The sequence below is a fragment of the Buteo buteo genome, chromosome 7, assembly GCF_964188355.1.
Source record: "Buteo buteo chromosome 7, bButBut1.hap1.1, whole genome shotgun sequence".
Taxonomy (NCBI): domain Eukaryota; kingdom Metazoa; phylum Chordata; class Aves; order Accipitriformes; family Accipitridae; genus Buteo; species Buteo buteo.
In genome coordinates, this window is record NC_134177.1 from 47595886 (window position 1) to 47616032 (window position 20147).

General features: G+C 39.3%; 1 protein-coding gene across 3 annotated transcripts in view; it reads left to right on the forward strand.

Moving 5' to 3' along the window:
* The window catches only part of PITPNM3 (PITPNM family member 3), a 139489-nt gene that overhangs the window by 23715 nt on the left and 95627 nt on the right, over positions 1-20147 (forward strand). For all 3 annotated transcript variants that reach the window (XM_075033126.1, XM_075033128.1, XM_075033127.1), the window contains exon 2: positions 5947-6042. In XM_075033126.1, the coding sequence (XP_074889227.1) occupies positions 5947-6042 (96 nt within the window). The remainder of the gene's footprint in view (positions 1-5946; positions 6043-20147) is intronic.

The window sequence follows — 20147 nt, forward strand, 5'->3', positions numbered from 1 at the left end:
CCTGACTTTTGTGCCTCAGTTACAAGCCTAAGGCTGAGACAAATGAATCTGAGGTCTTAAGTCGACTTTACCGATGGGACAGTTTCTTGTAATTGCAGTGGAGAAGGTGTATTCCTGTGAACGTGACTTGGAGCGTCTTGTGCAAATTGTTGTTAAATGCCTTTCAACAGTAACTCATCTTCTGTGTATCAGTGATAACTTGCAAACCATGCTTTTGCAGTGGTATTTTTAACAAACAATCTAAATATGCACATTACTGTGTTAAGTACAAGCTTGAAATAACTCTTCTGTATCAGTGTGATGGTTTAAAAAATTACAGCCTTTAAAAACATTGTATATTGTTACAGAGGTTTTCTTAAACAGAAATAAAAACAGAGGTAAAAAAAAAGGTGAAAATATGAAATGAGAACTCATTAGTACCACTGCTTCAGTTAGAAGAAACATACTTTTTAAGCTTTTGTTTAGCACTCTCTCTTTAATGAGACTGTCAAACATGGCTTCAGTAGCAAACAGTTTTCTGTACCCTGTGGGGATTTAAATGCAATCAACTGTATTCTGTAATTACTGTTAGTGGGCTGGCCTTGGGAAATTATGCATCATTGAGGAGGAAGAATGTTCTCTGCTTTGTTGGGATGAATACGCGTTGCAGCAGTTAGGAAATGTAGTAATAGGTATCAGCCATGATACCTTTAATGGTAGTCTGTAGAAGTTGGAAGTGTATTTGTCTTGAGTGTAGTGGACTGGGAAGATAGTCTTGGAAATGGAGAGGTGAGGTGACAGCAGTACTCACTGATGTTTCTTCTGTTTTGAGGTGTTTGGTCAGTGGTCTCGTATTGCTCTCATCAGCTAAACAAATAACTGAAGGGAGAGTGTAAAGAAGATGGAGCCAGCTTCTTTTCAGTGGTGCCCAGTAACAGGACAAGAAGCAATGGGCACAAACTGAAACACAGGAGGTTCACCCTGAACATCAGGAAACACTTCTTTTTTTTACTGTGAGGGTGGCCGAGCACTGGCACAGGTTTCCCAGAGAGACTGTGGAGTCTCCCTCCTTGGAGATATTCAAAAGCTGTCTGCACATGGTCCTGGGTAACCTGCTCTAGGTGACCTGCTTGAGCTGGGGGATTGGACCAGATGAAGTCCACGAGTTCCTTCCTACCTCAACCATTCTGTGATTCTGTAAACCTACTTGTTATGGTTTTACCTTCTTTTGCTAAAAAACAATTCAGGTGGTATCTCAAAGGCATTTAGACATACTGATTACAACAGGTTCAGAAGCATCTGAGTGATTATTTTGTTCTTATTAAGCCTATGCAGCTTTTGCATGCTGACATTATCAACCCAAAAGAGTATTTGGACTTGAAACTGAAGTTAAATGCAAGTTCAAGATTAGGTCCTTGCATGAAAGCTCATGTGCTTAAAAATTGGGGCCCAAGTGAAATAATTCCAAGGTGTCTGTGGGGATCCTGAGGTCTTGTCTACATGAAAGACTGTATTAATTTAACTATTGTAAGTTCAGGAATGTATCTTTTTCCCTACATGATGAATGGGAGGGAAACCACTTCCCTACTTGATAGGGGTGCTGTGAGGGAAAGTGCATTTGTGCTCATGAGGTGTTCAGAAGCTATGCCATTGGAGGTTGTACAAGTAATAGATGTGCTTTCTGGACTGACTTATTTCTTGGATTTCATTTCCTTCAGTAGAAAAAGATGGATTAAAAGTGAAAATTGAATTTTTTTTATTTTTTTTTTTTTAAGGGTATGTGGAATTCAAGTACAGCTACCAAAAATCTTGCCCTCTTCCATTACCCACATTGTCAGGATTGCTATTCTACATTCTATCAAGAGATTCAAGCAGGTTTTTAATGAAAATGTCCAAAGTCTACTTTTATCTTGAGGGTAAATGGGAACTTTGACAATGGGAACTGAAAGTTAAATTTGCAAATAGCATCTGTTGTAAAACAATGTATCTAAAGAACTGGTTCTTGGGCTTTTTGCTCCCTAGGAAATTACTACCTCAACATGCAAATTAGACCTTGAAATTCCAGTGGAGACACCATAAACTAACATGCTGTAATATTTGGGAGCCGTGGTGACAATATGGAAGTCTGAACGAGAAAGATTTAGCTGGAAACAAGTTACTGTGGTTGATAATTGTATGTAACATATAATTGTAGGCATTTTAAATGTTGAAACTACCAAGGCGGCTGTCATTTCTGATATAATGGGAAGGAAATATTTGTGTTCGTGAGGGTATTGTGGAAAAAAAAGTCCATGGTAAAAGCAGTAATGACTTGCTAACTGACAACTGAAAAACTCATTGCTTTAGAGAACTGTTAAAGATCAGCAAGCACCAGTGGAAATGTGTTGTATTGCTTTTCCTGTAACCTGGCAGAGAAGGGATGAGATCGGCAATCCATGGAGCTTGGCTTTAGCCTTTCCACTGATATGTGAAGCCTGTGGGTCCTGTTACACAAGAGCTGATGATACTTGGTTTCTTGAAGGACTATATTCTTGGGGTTTTTGTGCTCCAAATTAATCTGTGTTTGACAGCCAAAATGTCAAGTAATGAATATAGTCCTTAAGAAAAGAAGTTTTGTACCAAGACTGAGTTTATTTGGATTTCTTTTAGTGTTATCTTGAGATTTCTATAGATATAGATATAGAGATAGATAGATAGTTGTGGGGGGTTTGTTTGTTTGTTTGTTTTTGTAACAGTGCTTTGTTCCCTCCAGTTAAATGCAGATCAGATTATTTTCACAATCCAGTTGAAAATTTCTGGAATGAAACATTGATTTTTTTTTTCTTTTAAAATTTTCTGTGTGCCAGGAGACTTCCTTGATAAATAGCTTGCATTCTGAATCCTTTAATTCTAAATTCTAGTTCAGTTCTGGTGTGCAGAAGTGGAGCATAGTCATATATGTCTTGATCTGAATGAATCTTTATTTGATTATGAAAACCGTGCTGAAAATGCCTTTGTTATTATTGGATACAAATGAGTGAATCATCCAGATGCTTAAACTACCTTACTCTTCAGTGATTTCTGTAGTGGTTTTGGTGTTATTTACTGTCTTTGTCATAGTAATCTCTCAAAATCTGTTAGGTAAAAACAGACTGTAGCAGGCAGTTTCTTCCCAGAAGAACTGGCTGTCTTCAGCAGAGAAACCAAGTCAAAACTGAGGTGAGAAGGCACATACCATGAAATGGAAGGAACTGGCCCACGTATTGCAGGTGTTGGATTAATTCTGTAACTTTTAGTATTTGTTCTTTGAAGGTGGATTTTGCAAGGGGACTAGATATCAGGAAAGGCAGATAAGAGAAGTAAGGAAGAATGAGTGGATGCTTCTGGTCTTAAATCTTAAGCTTTACCTGGAGAATTATAGAAGCCCAAGACCACATTGAATGGGACTTCACCAATCCATGGGAAATGTAGCTGACTAACGCAACAAAAATTGGAGAAACTTTAAAATCATGATAAGACAAATCCTGAAAATAATTATCCAAAATGGCAAGTACTTGTTTCTTCTGGTTTATTTTTGTTTGCTTGTTCTTTTTCCCACTGTTTGCTGGCTTTGGATAGAAAGCATTTGTAGTGCCTGACTAGAGGCATACAGTTATACGGCTTTAAAAAGTCAGGGCCCTAAATGTCTCTTCAAAACAAATGATCTGCTGCCATAGGAGGGTGTTTTTTTGTTGTGGCACTTTTGTTTGTTTCTGCAGATGTAGCCCTCTGGCTTCTTGTGGAGTCACTGAAGGCTCAAAATATATGAAAATCAGACTCCTTAGTTTTTAGCCTTGGAAGAGCTATCGTCAGTACAGACATCTGGTCTGGAAAATCTGAGCAGAATTTTCTCAGTGTGAAATTTATGTTCAGTATGGGAGTGTCTGTATCTACAGGACCCCAAAAGGCATTAACTGTGTTACTGATGAAGTCTATCTGTCTTAGTTTGGATATTAATCTCTCTTAGTTTGGATATTCCCATGGTTTAATAAACGTCCATAGCACAGAAATTCAGCTTCAATGACAGTTATTTGATTGACCAGGGTAGCTGAGCAAGGGGCTGTTTTCTTGCAGAGGAAAATTCTGAACACTCTTTGAGATGTTCAAGGCAGTCCTTTGCCTTCTCGTCATTCTCTCTGTCTCACTGTTGTTCTCATGTTCTGTGGACTTGCCTCTCATTTACAGGTTCTTCATAAATTTCCTAGTTTACTACCTTCCTTCTGGCTGCTCATAGATTTTAAGGCCTGTGATCAGGAAATCTAATATTCTACATAAGGCTGAAAAAGAGTAGTTTACTCAAGAATTTTTCTACTAAGAGTAATAGTATTATATTTTGTTTTTCAGATGTAGCATCTCAAAAGGTGAGGCAGATTATTCCCTCCTTATGCTCTTTTGTAGCATATAGGCTCTTCTCCAAAGGCTAAATTTTGCAAATTCTCCCTTTCCCATCTGTCACTCTGGCTTTGTTGTGGTGCTTCCCATTCTCATCCTTTGAAATTTTGGAATTCCTGCTCTTCCAAGCATTGACCAAATGCAGACTTTTCTTCATTAGAAGTTCAGAATAGTGTTCTTTCTACCTCTATTTTGATGACTATAGCGATAAGTTTTAAGATACATATATTTGAAGGTGTTGTTTGGTAAGGAATAATTCAACTTGCCAGTCCTTATTGTTAGTAAAAGGTTCCAGAAATCTGTAACAGTAAATGTAATGATCTGTATGCATTCTCTGGTAGCTGCCAAATATCACTGGACACATTCCCAATACACACTGTACTCTTGTAATGAACACTGACTCCTTAATAACCAATTATTTTGAATGTTTTTGTTTGTGTTTTTTTAAGCTATTAAAATGCTATTAACTGATTAGTATTTTTACTCTAGGCCCGCTAAAATCTGCTTCCTCCTACCACCTTTCATTTATATTTCTGATTAGATCAGCTGTAGATGGAGTAAAAGTAGAACAAAAGGCTGTGACCTAGTGACATGTTTCCCCAAGAACAATGTAGAAGGACGCCTCCCCTGCTTGAGTTGCTCTTTTACTACTGGGAGAAGGAGAATGCTTTTGTGGTCAGGGAGGGCCTCGGGATATTAGATTTCAGGTCTGATGTCATCATTTGGAGAAATTAATAAAACCAAGGACACTGTTCTGGTTGGTAATAGCTGTAGTGTTGTTATAGATATGGTGGATTTGATCCCTGGTTCCCCAATGATTTGGGGGAGACTTTATTGTTAATATATTTCACTACTACTTTCTAGTGTTGGTTTGCTGTAGATGTAAGGAGAACTGATATAGTTAGGCAGCTCTGGTTTACTAATTACAAATTAGTTTGAGTATAACAACCCATTGGGACCATCTAAGTTGTCATGACTGTATCTGTTGCTATACGTATTCTAATGTGGTTTTGCCTTCCTGTCTTCAAATGACAAGCTTCAAATTAAAGCCCCCGGCTCCAGCAAACCAAAGCTGTCTCATGAAAACAGCTCAATGAGTGAGAATTCAGTAGTTTGTCTGTAAATCTGTGAGCCAAATAGGATGGCACTTCTCTTAGAAGTGAAATTGAATTTAAATGGGAGCTACTGCTATGTGCTGGGGAAATGCTTCTTGTCTTAGAAACAATGTACAGTTTGAGTGTTGGAATTGAACAGCCTGGCGAATTCAACAGGGAAGGATTTATCTTTTCAAGTCACTGCATTAGCTGAAAAGTGATGCAGGCTTATCTCTAACAAGTTCTTGGTTTAATCACTTTTGTTAGGTAGAAGCAAGAGGTCTAATTTTTGTGTCATCCTGAGAACTCTGGCTGACTGTTGAGATTAAAGTACGTGCGCTGACCAAAATGATCCACCTAAGCCATCTACATAAACTGTTTATTAATGTATTTTTTTCTTTAAAAAAGAAGGTGCAGAGGTGAGCATGCCATTGCATTAATTTGAGTCTCTCTGTATTTCCAGCTGGCCCGTGCCGATTCAGTGGTGCTCAGTGGCCCATGCAGAACGTCCTCAAAGACTCTGTGGAGAGCTCTGATGATGAATTCTTTGATGCGCGAGGTCAGTACGTGTTTTTGTCCTCCCCTCCCCATTCTTTCCCCAGTTTCATAGCAAGTAGCTAAGCTCCTTTGGCAGTGAACTGAAAATATTGTCCTGATCAGACTGAGATCTGAAGAAACCCCATCAGATCTTCTCTGAAGGATTTGTGAATGGGCCTAGATTTATGGGAGATGGGTGAAGTGCTGGGGTGGATGAGTGAGCTGCCATGAACTGGATCTGGCATCAGAAGCAGCATGACTACAACAGTATAGAGCAACCTGGTCTAGTGGAAAGTGTCCCTGCCCATGGCAGGGGGTTGGAACTAGATGATCTTTAAGGTCTCTTCCAATCCAAACCATTCTATGATTTGATGATTCATGGGCCCAGCTTGTTTACAGGTCAGGTAGTATATGATGTTACAGTTGGAGTGCTCTTGTTCACAGTTCCTGATGAAAGCCATGAGTGTGTGTGTTACTAATGACCAACTTTTAAAACCAATGGCCTAGGTTTTCCACTCTGGCAAAACTTTCACTGAAGTGACTGGGACCTCTGCTTGTTCAAGAAGCAGCAATATCTGAATGCTTGTGGGTTTAATCGGGTGAATCCAAAATGCAACACTCACTACAACATCTGATGAGACCCTGAATCTTGGGATGCTCTTTAACATGCCAAGTTTTGTTCTGAAATGGGAGTAAAGTTTGTAGGTTCTGTGCACATGCAACCTCCCACCTACAGTGGGAGACAGGGGCTCTGTTTTTGCTTTTGTTGGCAGGATCCAAACCTAATGCTTTTCTGACATGTTTTGTTGCTTTTCTGAAGAGAATAACAAGGAAGGGAGGATTAATTCTGCTATTACTGTGAAATCCAACTGTAGGATCTTTCATAGCATAGGCTATTGAGGTCAGACTGAGCTGCCCCCATGTCCTCATGTTACCTGCAAGTCAGGAGTGCAGGGTAATGGAATAAACTTGTTGAATGTACCTTGGCTTTTGTAGCAATCTGGATTCATTAAGTACAGAGCGATCCCAATGGCTTTGAGCAACCTGAATTAGTGAAAGATGTCCCTGCCCATGGCAAGACGGGTTGAACTAGATGATCTTTGAAGGTCTCTTACAACCCAAACAGTTCTATGATTCTATGAAAAGGAGAGGGATTCCCCTCCCCCCAAATATTTGTTGAGACTTCTTTTCTAGTTTAAAGTAAACCTAATCCAAAGTGGAAAACTCAGCTGTCTCATGGGAAACTTGGCTTGGGTTTGGATGTGCTTTTTATTTTTAGTTTGGTTGCTTCTTTAACAGCACAGTCAGCAGACATTCAGCTGATGTCTAAGTACAAAAACATTTGCATGGCTAAGATTGTCACTCAGTTTTTCCCTCTGTTGATATTTATAATATAGCAAATGAATTTTCTTTTATAGGACTGCATTGGCTTTAGTCTCATTGCTGGGTGCTGATTCGATGTCTGGAGATGCATGGTGGTATTGCAAATGGCAGTTGGTATTTTTAAGGCAGTATTTGGCATTAAATGTCTGCTGTCTTGGAGTGAACTTCATATTTCAGCATGTTTTAATTTTCTTTGTGGGTGGAATTGTTGCAGGAATGGTTGGCGACCGACTCTTGTGTTTTCATGCTGGTATAAGCTTGAGTTGAAATTCAGCATGAAGGAGTTGTTACGTCAGTAGCTTTTTAGTTACTTTAAAAATGCAGAGGGTAGGAGGCAGGCAGTGAAAATGAAACAGCTTTTGTGGGGGGATCAGCTCTGTGCTCTGAATGGTTTGGAAGCTCTGAGGCAACTTCACTGATAACTCACTGATTTATTTCTGTGAGGCTGAATTTGCAATATTATTTTCCTAAACAAGTTGCTTTTGCAGAGGCATAATTAGATTATTGCTGTATATTATTCAAAGTACAGGTTTGGATCCAGGATGCCTCGACTTCGGTTTATCTGCTGGTTTTCTGACAATGATAGTGACTTTATCTGATGGTGAACCACTTATTTTCCATTTTCCTTTCTGTAAATTGCCTACTGTAGCTATAAAATTTTTGACAACTTTAAACTTGAAAGACAAGCTGCTTACATGAGAGTTAGAATTCTTTGTTTTATTGCCCTCCCCCCCGCCCCGCCCCCATAGGACACAGCTGCAATCAAATAGGGGAAGCAAAGTTTTCAAAATAAAATGGCATTCGAAAGCTTGCACAGAATTCCACCCTCACTTAGAACACTACAACTGTCCATTGACATCAGGCAGTTCTAAATGGAGATGGATATTGGAATAATGTTTTTGTGAAAGTCAAATGATTTGTGTTTGGTTGATCAGGTAGAGCAGAATGAAACTGTTTGATGTAGTTTATTCAGGAAGTCTGGTGGAATGATTTAATGGATCTTGCTATCTCTAGAATCTGTGAAATTGACTGTGGACTTCATGTTCTTTCAGAAATATGCTTGCATCCTCTTGATTTACCATAGTTAGAAATGAGTCCCAAGCTGTACAAGTATGCTACAGCCACTGTGCAGAAAAAGAGATGCAGATGTTCTTTCTGACTTAATTTGAAAGGATGTCCTACAGTAGGTTTGGTTGGTTGGTGGGGTTTTGGGGGTGTTTTTGGGTTTGTTTTTTTTTTTTTTGCTTGCTTGCTTTTTTGGTTTTGGTGGTTTTGTGGTTTTTTTTTGTTTGTTTTGTTTTGTTTGGGTTTTTTTAAAGAAAAAAACCCACTCTTAAGTACATTCCAGGAAACAAAATTCCCTCATTTGTTGCCTTTATTAATAAGGTGTGTATTCAGGTCAGAGCCTTTTCAAAGTCTGAGACATGAGATAGGCATCTAATAGCAGTTTTCTTCCCTGTGCCTGTACAGCTAGGCTTACAGTAATAACTACTTGGCTGGTGTAGAGGGTTCTACATCTGAGAATCAAGAAGCAATCCACAGAAGAGTAAAGAAATAAGTGACCCAGAAAGGTAAATAAATGAGGGTTTTTTCAAAAATTTATAGGTAGGCTGAGGCACAAAGCCTGACTATATGTTGTCTGATGTCACAATGCCAGCTCGTGCCTAGTCTGAAGTCAGCTCAGATCTGTATTTCTGAGCTGGGATTTAGCAACCCATTTCTATTTGAAGAGGGATTTGAGAGCTTTGAGCGAACAGCTCTGAGCTCTGTGTGTGTGCATGCACAGGAGTGCATGTTTCAGAAAATACATTGCTGAACACTGATTATTTTCTCCTTGTTCTGAACCAAACAGCTATGTTATCTGAAAGCAACTTTTAGCACAGGGATGTTCCAGCTGTCTGCACAGAGAGGAAAGAAATACAGATGTTAGAAGCTGATTTGTCCCTTGTAATCTTGATCTTGTCAGTGGGTAGGCACACAGACACTGCAGCTGGTACTCAGATGATCCTTGCACCTAGATTCCACCACCCCCCAGGACGGATGCTTCATTATTACAGGAATTTAATGTCACATTATGAGTGCTGTAAATGGTCATGGGTACAAAGCTGATGTGGATGTGTAACAGAGATTTTGGGGGAGAGGCTGTGACGTGTGTAGATACGTATTTTATTTGCTTTTTTAACCATAAGAATGGCAGCTAGTCATCTTGTGTTTTGGAGGCAAAACCAAAATCTCAAGGTATTTGTGTCATGTCTCGTGAAAAATCCATGCCCTTGAAATCCATCTCAGTCTATGGAAGTTTCCTTGGACTGAGAGAATTAGTAAACAATAAATTAATTCACCAGTACAGAAAAGCTTTCTACATTACTGTTGATCAGGTCTCCAAGCTTGGTTTGGGTTTGCCGGTTGGGAGGAATTTTGCTCTTTTGGGAAGGGGCTTTAGCTACGGCAGAATTGTGTGCTTCTGCTAAGTAGCTGAAGTGTAATGTGATAGAAGCAATGCTCTGTGACACACGTGAAAAATCAGTGTTGAAGACCCTGTTCTGCATTGCGCTTACTCAAAGTGAAGTGTATCTGGCACTGTGAAAAGCTGTCACTGTAGGGAGAAAGCACAATGTTAAATAAGGTGATAACCACAGTGCTTAAGTTTGACTTGCTGCATCTCTCCTAGTGCCTAGTCCACAGGACTGGCTATAGCAGTAGGGGTTTGGGGTTGAATATTGTTTCTTTACAGGCTAGGGCCAAATTTGAAAACATTTACATGTACAGCTACTCTAAGCCTCATTTGGAGAGTTTCACTTCATAGTCACAGTCAGTAAGTAATCACTTTCAGTGATTGCTTATGACTATAATTTTAGATGTTATAATCATTGTATTCTCACTTGTGAAACTTCAGCTAACTTGGCCTGATTGTGGGTTGGCTACCGCAGCTTGTCTGAGAACTGTTGTTGACTATTTGACCCTTGAAGCATGATAGAGTGTAGTGCTACTTGGGAAGGGTAAGTTCTACAGCCTTCGAGAAATGCATTTAATTTTTCTGAGCAATAACGAGAGAAGGATTCTCGGCACAGTGATACTGGAACAAGTCTATAGCTGTAACAGTAGTGTGTGGTTTTCTGGGCAAAATGTGTCCTGGGGCTCTGGGGCTGACATGTGGGTTAGAGCATGGTTATAATAAGGTGCTGCAGGCTATCTAGGCGAGTAGCTTATGAAAAGCAGCCTGTCTGGATTGATCTTGAGAAGAAATAATTTCTAGTACAGATTTCCAAATCTTATTCCATAAGAAAACTGGAGAAATCAAAATGTAATGTCTTAAATCAGTGTTTGAGTTGCACTTTCTCATTTCTCAAATACGTATCCCCAAAGAAAGAGGAATTTCTTAGAGTTGTGGGAAGAGATGCAGGCAGGGCCAATAGTTGCTGTGCATCAGGAGAGCTCTCTGGAAATGAGTGGATGTGCACCAATTTATTCTGCTATTTAATTCATCAAAAAGAACAGAAGAAACCTGACAAAAGCTAATCTTACATGCAGTTGTCAAACAGGCTGCTCCCTCCTCCTTTGTATTTTAGGCTGACAGAAACTGAGAAGAACCAATGGAAACAAATTAGTGCAATTGACAGAAGACTCAGGCCTTGTATTTCTGTGTTTAAAATTAATAACATGAACATTTTCACTCAGAACTATTTAAAGCAAGGAAAAGTGAGAGCATCTGGAATTCTAGTTTGTTTCGAGTATAAAAGTTACAGAAACTGGAAAAGCCACATTGCTGCTGGAATCAAGTCTCTCCCCAACAAATACATTTGCACGTAAAAGACTGATTTCAGTTTTTTACTTGTATTTTTAAAAGCTATGACATGCAAGAATAGATGTATGTGTAGAAGATGAGGGACTGCCAGAGAAGTCCAGTACAGTCTAATCTAATCAGTTTTCTTAAATTCTTTCCTTTGTATAACCCTAAATAGGGATTCCTGCTTACCCCATGTTGACTTTACACTGCTGTGTTTTACCCCAGCACAGAAGTGTTGCTGCCATTTCCTCAGGCATCAGACTTGACTACACAAGTCTGTAAATGTGGATCTTTCCTGCCCTCAGTGCAGGGGTGCACAAGGTCGTGACCATTCTATTGGAGAGTCAGGATATCATTTTGGCGTTGCTGATTGAACTGTGACTTTGCTAAATGAAAAAACATGGAAATTTTAGGGGAGGTGGCTGCCTTTGGATTAAGATACCAGGCAGGAGCTGAGATTCTCAGATCTTTGGTCTGTACTCTCCACATTCCCAGGGACACTGCTTATGGCTGAGTCATTTTCCTCAAGTCTGTCATCACAGGAGTCATTTTGGTATCACTGCTTTCAGGTTGGTAGACATTCCTTTTTTTCTTTTTTTTCGATGCATTATCTGCCATCTTACTTACATTTTGAGGTAGCATCTATATTGCCTGTATCAAAGCTCTAGACTGGAGGAGACACTACTAAGTGAGAGATGTTATTGTGAAGCAGAAAATGCCTTCAGGGATCACAGAAATGTGTTCTGTATCATGCAGGGGATCACAGATCCTGGCAGTGAGAAGTGGGCAGGATGAAATATCAATCTCCAGAGTTTTTGCTGAGGAAATACTAGTCTCTCTTCTTTCCATGGGGCTGCTTATGGATAGGTTTCATGAAATGCATGTACTGAAATACTCATGGTAAGATAACTATGGACAGTATCAAATTCCAAGTAGTAACAACAGCTGAAAGGAATCACCAGGACACTATAGTTTATTTGCCATTCAGAATTTGCCACTGTTTTAAGCTCTTTCATTTTCCCTTGTCACTTTGCTACTGTGATATTGCTGCCCCATGTGCATTGAGTCCTGCTAAGGTAAATGTCTTTGCTTTACCCAATACTACATGCTTCATGGTCTGAAAACCTGTAGTTAATGCTGCTTTGCCTCTTGGCTGGAAGGCGGGAAGAGAGCTTCAGCTACCGAAAATTGTTGCTGAATTCACATCAAAGGGCAGGCGGACAGTTGTTGCACAACTGCACAGCACGACAATGAAGCATAAAATACAAGGCTGTTCAATGTGGATTGTTTTGGTTTGGTGGGGTTTTTTGGTTGTTTTTTTTTTTCTTTCTTTTCTTTGGGCAGGAGAACTGTGTGCTATGTAGCAAGTAGTTTTCCTGGTGTGTATTTACAACTTAGCTAAATGCTGCATTGAGTTGCAGATAGACTGCTTTGGGCTTCTGAAGGGGCTTAAGTCTGTGTACCACCAGAAGCTGTTAAGAACAGCGATCATCTTCCAGCTGCTGTCAGGTGGACCATGAAAAGACTTGGAAGTGCTTACAAGCTGTTGATAGGAATGCAAGGTTTTGTGCTTTCTTGAGAAGGAATGGCCTGTAGGCTTTTGTATAGGGTGCTGCTCTGAAAGGGGTCCATAATGTGAAATTGTTGTAATTTCATCATGTTTCTAGCACTATGACTTTTCTAGAAAATTAGGCTGAAAAGAGCAAAGCTGAGGGAATAGTCAGGTGTATTCAAATGTGTGTCTTTCAATATGTGAATACATAATAATAAAACCCTCTAACCTCCTGTTAGCTGATACTCCCTGATAGCTGTCACTTGAGAGCATGAAGCAAAAGTTCATAATGAGGAAAGATCTCAGCAGCACGTACTGACATTGCAGTGAGACTCTGCTAGTCAAGCCACTAAAATTTGGCACGTTTACCACTCCAGATTCCTGGTGATGTAAATAGCAGCCAGATGTAGTCATGAGAGAAGCATAATTTGGCTTTAGCAACAGGAGGTCTAAGAGCAGAATGAGAGTAGGAAACTGGCCAAAGGTAGTCTCAGTCTGGGGTCATATCTGAAGCAGCTAATTGTGGAAGTTGTCATTTTTTGTTGAAGTTGGTGAATAAATGTAGACGTGTAGAAGAAGGATGCATGTGTGTTAAGAACAGAAAGTGTTGTGTGTTTTGGTGGGGGCTGTTGGAGCATTGTTGGTAATCATTTCAGTTAGTTTTGGTTTCATGTGGTGGTGCAGAAGCAGGAAATACTGTTTCTGACAAACTGCATGCCTCTCCCCTCCCTTGTTCAGTGTACTGCTTCCTAAACAGGCTATAAGCATTTATTTTAACAGTTGCTGTGTAACTCTTCTCATTGAATCCATGTACTGCAAACTAGGTTGTATTTACACTCCTAAATTAACATTTCCAATTCTTTTTTTTTTTTATAACCTAGACTCCAGCCACTAGTATGAACACAAATTTAAGGTTTTACTTATTGTTATGGCCCTGTTACCTTGATTAATTTTGTTCTTGGTACCTTGATTTTGTGCTAAAAACCCTAATCTCTTTATTTCCCTGCCCTTTTGGGGAGTTTATGTGCTGTTGACAAGTCTAGCAACTTGCAGGTCTAGTTTTAGCACAGAGCCTACTGGCTTGAGCAGCTGGCAGAGCAGAGCACAAGGAAAAATCTATACGTTTGGAAGTTAAAACAAAGCCAGTATATCTAAGCTTCCACCTACATACTTATTGTAAGCCTTTTATCCATGCCCTGTGGACTGACAGAAATGTTCCCTACAGCATTTGAGCTCTGGTACAAGTTCTCATTCAGCAAACACTTTCCTCATACCACTTCATGAAGTTAGCAAGGCGTCCTTTCCAGGAGTTGAAAGACTTTAAAGGTATGACTTGGGAATAATGGGGAGAAGACATGGCAAAACTGATCATGTTGGATCATGCTTTATCACACAAAGGTGTGATTGTCTGACTTAAAGACTGGTCCCACTTGGGCACTGGACTCTTTTTTTATAGGAGGCAGTATGAGGCAGTGGGTAAAATAGATAGACTGTGGGTACATATGGTCTATTTTAGGGCAGTGATTTTCTGAGTCATATAAAACTATTCGTTTTATTTCTAGATTTTCAGTTTTCCAATTCTAAACTGTGAGAAATCTTTTCTGGCAGGTGGCTGGAAATTAGAGTGGTATTTCAGAGGAAGCTGTTGATGATGGTTATTATTGAAGTACCTGGGAGGTGATTTCAGGCTTTCTGTGGACTTCTCAGAAGAATCAAAGTTAACAGTTGATATCATGTTTGTGATAAGATGTAAATGGTAGTACTGCTGTTCACATGGGATCCTATAGCAACTTTCTGACCTACTTTAAATTCAAATGAACTCTGACTTCAACAGTTGTTCTGGATTTAAACTAGTCCAGCAGATGAGAATCTGACCTATCAGAAACATACCTTCTTCATCATTGCTTTATCTGTGCATTAGGCTTCTGATTTAGGATGTGAGGGCTTTCCCCCCCCTGCCCCTTGCTTCCTAAGTATGTAACTATAGTAGCTGTTACAGTCAAAAGCCTGCTATCAGCTTTGCTAAAGATTGAAGAGGTGGCATGGAATACAGCTGCCTCATTTTCTCCAGCTGAGTTTATTTAGTCTGCATAAAAACTTTTGTCATTAATTTTTCCTTCTTAAAATGAGCCTTATGGCACTGTCTTCTGTATTACTATGTTCGTATAAAGCTGAAGCCACAGATATCTATGTTATCTATATACCATAGATACATGGTATATATTTCAAGCCAGGCTCTGCATGTGCTTTCTCGAGATTCTTATTCATGAAAGAGGCTGTGGTAGCTCTCTGCTAATTAAGAGCTGCTCTTAATTTGCTGCACCTTCCTCTCCTGAAAATAGATCCACTAGTCTCATTAATTTAATTTTAAAATGCTCTGCTGAGCAACTTGAATATCATTTGGAAATACTGCCAATGAACTAAAGTGGAAGTTTGGGAGGTCTAAACTCTCCTCAGCATGTTTATGCTCTAAGGCAACAGCGTGATGTAAAATTCTATTGTGCTTAGCAAAAAGCCTCTCAAGGTGTGAGGATGCTGACCCTCATTCACAAAAGCACATGAATTTTAAGAAGAGGCTGTGTTGCAAAGATGGCTTGTGAATGTCTTAATATCAAGATACTTATCTTTTCCTGCCTCAGGTTTTAGTGGGTGTCATTCCCCCCCCGCCCCCGGCCCCGAGTTTAAACATCAATGGAAGGCACTTCTGCAAGTGTGTTATTTTCCATGTGATACATTCATTGCTGATGATATGTGGCTCCCCATCCGTTTGGAAGAGACACGGGTGCTTGATGTTGCTAGTGCTACTCCTGCATTTGTGGCATTAGAGTAGCTCTTTGTCTCTGCTGTTTGTAGTATATTTTATCTATGGACTCCACACGTAGTCTTCCATTGCCTTCTCTACTTACAGGACTTTCCAAGAGACACATATAGGTATTAAAGTTTCCAGATACTTCTGTGCAAACTGAATGCAAGTCTTCTAAACCTCCCTGTTGATAAATCTTTTTTAGCTGTTGCCTAAAACTGATAGATGGTGTCTATTCTTGGTTACAGATATTTAGCTGTGCAATTTAAAGCCAGTGCAGTGTCTTTTGTCAGATGGCAGATTTGGTGCTGGAATTGAGTTGTCTCATAGCAGACATTGTCATATCATGACAATACCAGTTTCAATATTTTGATGCTTCCAAAATTTATTTAAAATACTTTTATTGTTGATCATTGCGAAATGCTGTGAGTTTATCCAGTGCCATCACTTCTTTTAATGTGTGGTATGTTTAGTACATTTTGTTTAGTGCAGATGATGATACTAATGTAACTTATTACTGCACCAGATTCACATGCTTCAGAAATGTGAGGAAAGATACCCTCTCCCTGGAGTTCATGTATGTTAAAGGAACCTCATAGTTCACTGAAGTTAGTCTAGATTCTTTTTGGGTGGAAAACCCCTATCAAATGAAAACCAAAGTCAACACTGACTGCTTAAGTACTATAAATTTGAGGTGTCTGGTCTGAAGAGGGTTTTAAAAAGTGTTTTTTCAGAGTACCCAGGCTCTGAAAAATCAAAAATACTGGAAGTTACATAAATTGAGAACCCCAAATTGGAAAAATTTGGAAAAAAGAAAGATGAAATCTTAATCTTCATTTTTGAAAAGCATCCCATGCTCCTATCAAGCCTCTTTTCCTCTTTATGCTTGAGACTATTCTCTACTTTTCTGTCAAACTGAAGTGATTCAAAGGCTTATGCAACCTCCCCTCCCAAAACCTTGCTCACTCTGCACTTGCCTAGAGTAGGACATAGCAGGAGTTGCTCAGGCCCAACTGAAATAGACCTCATTTTTTGTCAGTAATAGTTCTGGACCTAGTATGCTATATTCCATGTGCTAGCCAATGCTGTTTAGCTGTGTGGCTACTGCAGTGGCAAACTTTAGCAGGAACACTTTGTATATAATGCACTGGATTTTGGAATGGAGAAGACAATCCCAATATTCCTTATCCCAGTCTACTGCCTCCATTCTCTTAATTCCTCTTTTTCTGGGGATAAACTACTTTAAAATCAGAATGTCTGTGCAATGATTTTTCCATTTCTAATGCTGTTCACTGTCCCAGCTCTTCTATGGCAGGATGATTTCCAAAGTTTGGAAGGAAGAGGCTAAGTGTGTATGTATAGTATTTTACATATTATATTTTAAATATATTTGGGAGAAATGTCATGATACTCCTAGTTTTTGAGCACAGAATGCTGTATGTAAAGTATATTGATTTAGTATGTAATAGAGCTTTCATTAAATACTTACTAATTTTTTAATGTCAGGAGCAGCCTCTGTAGTCTGAAATGCTTATAATGACAGTAGCTGTCCTTTTTATAATTGTTACTTGAAATAAAAAGTGACTGCTATGTATAGATAGTGAACATCTGTTACTGAATTGTTAATCTTCTAATAACAGACTTCTAGTGAGAGATAATAATTTAATATGTGATAAATTGCTTATGTGGATCAAAATTAAATGTGTATTGGAGACATCTATGCATAAAGAGAATGAGAGATGGTGCTCTGTTCCCACTGGGTGTTCAATGAGAATAGGATACCTAATTGTTTAAGCTGCATTGAAATCTCAAGCTTTAGTGAGTGCAAGAGCTGGAAATAGAAAAGAAAAATAGTCTCTGCTTATTTTCCTCCACGCTGCCTTTGTGCTTTTCAATGATCTCCTACCATGTGCTTAAAACGGCTGTCTTGGGGGTTTCAGTGATGTTTCCAAATTCCATGTGAAGCTGGAATTGTAACTTTGAGCTCCAACTCATACTTCAAATTTTGTCTAAAAAGAGAACTAAAATGATGATTCACACATTTTAGATGAGATAGTTCCTTTGATACAAAAAATGTTGCTGGGTTCTGTCTTTGGGAGTACGATCGCTTACTGTGCTTGATGGAATATTCTTCTGAATTGTCAACATCCATTGTTCAAGAATGCTTTGAAGGTCAGTGTGATGACTGCATTTTTGGAGTTGCTGAGGCATGGATCATAGACTAATGAGAACAAAAAATGCACTTGGAATTTGCTGAACATAGTCTATATTCGAGCTAAGTCATAGTACAGACTTCAGAATACATTTTGCAGGAGACTGAAATGTTGATAAACGGTGATTGCCCACTGTACCAAGGGAGTTCAACACAAGTATTTCCAAGTTTTGATTACTTTCTAGTTAGCTTGCAAAAATGCTCTTGAAATCAAGTTTTGTTCAGACAGATTTCCAGAAGAAAAGTGGTATGGGGAAATGGACTCCTTCATTTCTGTGGGAAAGGTCATTGGTCTATTAAGCAACCAAAGATAACATTGTTTATGTGTAGTATCTTGTAATGATCACATATAGGCTTTGGCCAGTACAAGAGCCTTATTATACTAAACCCTTTGCAAAGGTGCAATGGATGTCTTTTGCACCCTTGTCTTTGTCACCTTTTGTTCTGAGTAGATGGGTGGCAACAGGCTGAAGAAATCAGCACAGAGTGGAATCATCTTACTTAGGGCCATAAACTGTATCAGTGGCTGAACTACGGAAAAAATGGTTCTATTCCAGTAGTCTATCTACAATTAAATTTACTTTCTAGAAAATGCAATGCATGTTTAAACATGTTAAGTCAGTATCTTACTGCTGGTTGTTAGTTGTTCTGGAATGTTTCGAGGACATCCAGCTATGGTTGAGGCCTTGGGGTATTTAATTTTCCTTGGTTAGTACTTCTTCTTATGCAAAACAGGTTCACTGGGTGTTACAACCTGAAAGTACTGCATTTTAATAAAGAAGTGAGGAGAAGAAACAGTTTAATTAATCAATCCATAGAGAAGTGATCCCAGATCATATTCCTTCTGGCTATGTTTGGCATTTGATGTCAGCCTTGGGGTCTCTGAATGGACACTTTGTCATCTGAGCAATTGGTCCTGCTGCCATGCCTCCCTTTGTTATTACTCAAAGATAACAAGTCCCACAGCAAGGGTGAAGCTGACTCTTCCCTCGGGAAATGGACTTTGTGCTGGGGAGTGCATGGTGTATCCCCTCCCTCCACTACCAAAACTGTTGTTGTGATAGTCAAGCTCTCAATTTCTAGGCACTTCTGAAATTGTTTTGGTAGCTGCTGCTCCCCCGTACCTCTTGCAGAGGTAATTGGAATTCCTGATGTTCATGCATTTTTGGAAGAGTGGATGAAAAAGAGTATTATTTTATGCAAAATTCCTATTTGAGGTGGTTGAGATTTCAATTTTTCTGTTCTTTATGCTGGGAGCCAGGCATTGTAAGTGGGCTTTTTGTTAAGTTTAAATCTGTAAGGAAGAAGAAAAGAATCAAACAGTCCCATGTTTTCATACTGCTGTCCATCACTGGCCTCACTGAAGCAAATGTGGAGGTTTTCTCAGTGATGTGCTAGTCCTGACTCCCTTGCAAGTGTTTTGGTAAAGACAGCGAAGCAGGAGGTTGGCTTTGATGTGTTTGTACAGCACCAAGATGACGTTCTAGCCTAACTGGTAGATTGTGAGTTTGTATCATCAGATCCCAGCCAATAGAAATTTGGCATCTCTTATTAATATGAGTCATGAAGGAAAAATACAACCCAATTTTGAAAACAGTGCAAGAAGGATGCCATTACTTTGTCTGTTCATAAATTGGTATCTGCTTGTTCCAATATATTTTTATGTTGGAAGAAGAGAATTCTGATACAAGCCTTCTGCTGGTTTTTGTGCTTCTGAAAAAAAGCAGAAATGGTGGATAGTTTTTAGTACCAGCTTTTAGAAAGATGGGATGGAAGGTGGGAGTGAACTGTGCATTATAAGAGAGTCCTTGTGAGGCAGAAGTGAAGATTACTAAATTGATGTTACCAACCTGCCTTCCAATCTGGCAGCAAGCTTCAAAATCTCCAAATTGTTTGAAGGAAAAGATGGTGTTTACAAGGAGCTGTTACTGGATTACCTGAAGGATGACAGTACTGCATTTATATTCCGTAACTTACTAGTGGGGACATAAACTCTTATGTTTGCTGGCCTGTATCTTACTAGTAGGGCATAGGTAGAAAACCTCCTCTGGTATAGATTATCTCACTATTGGCTTCTTGCACTTGCTTTTGAAGTTTCTTGTTTTCTGGTGTTGCTGCCTGTAAACTATATAACAGTGACCAGGCTGTTCTGTCAATCTGATTAGCATCAGCAATTAACAAAGAAAAGGAAAAAAAAAACAAACCCTAGCAATAGCGCATCTATGAGAGGTAAAGAAAGGAAAGGAGGATTTGGTGTTCTGTCATTTTTGTGCATGTACATTTTCATAGAATCATAGAATACCTCAAGCTGGAAGGGACCCATAAGGATCATCAAGTTCAACTCCCTGCTCCTTGCAGGACTACCTAAAACTAAATTATATGACTAAGAG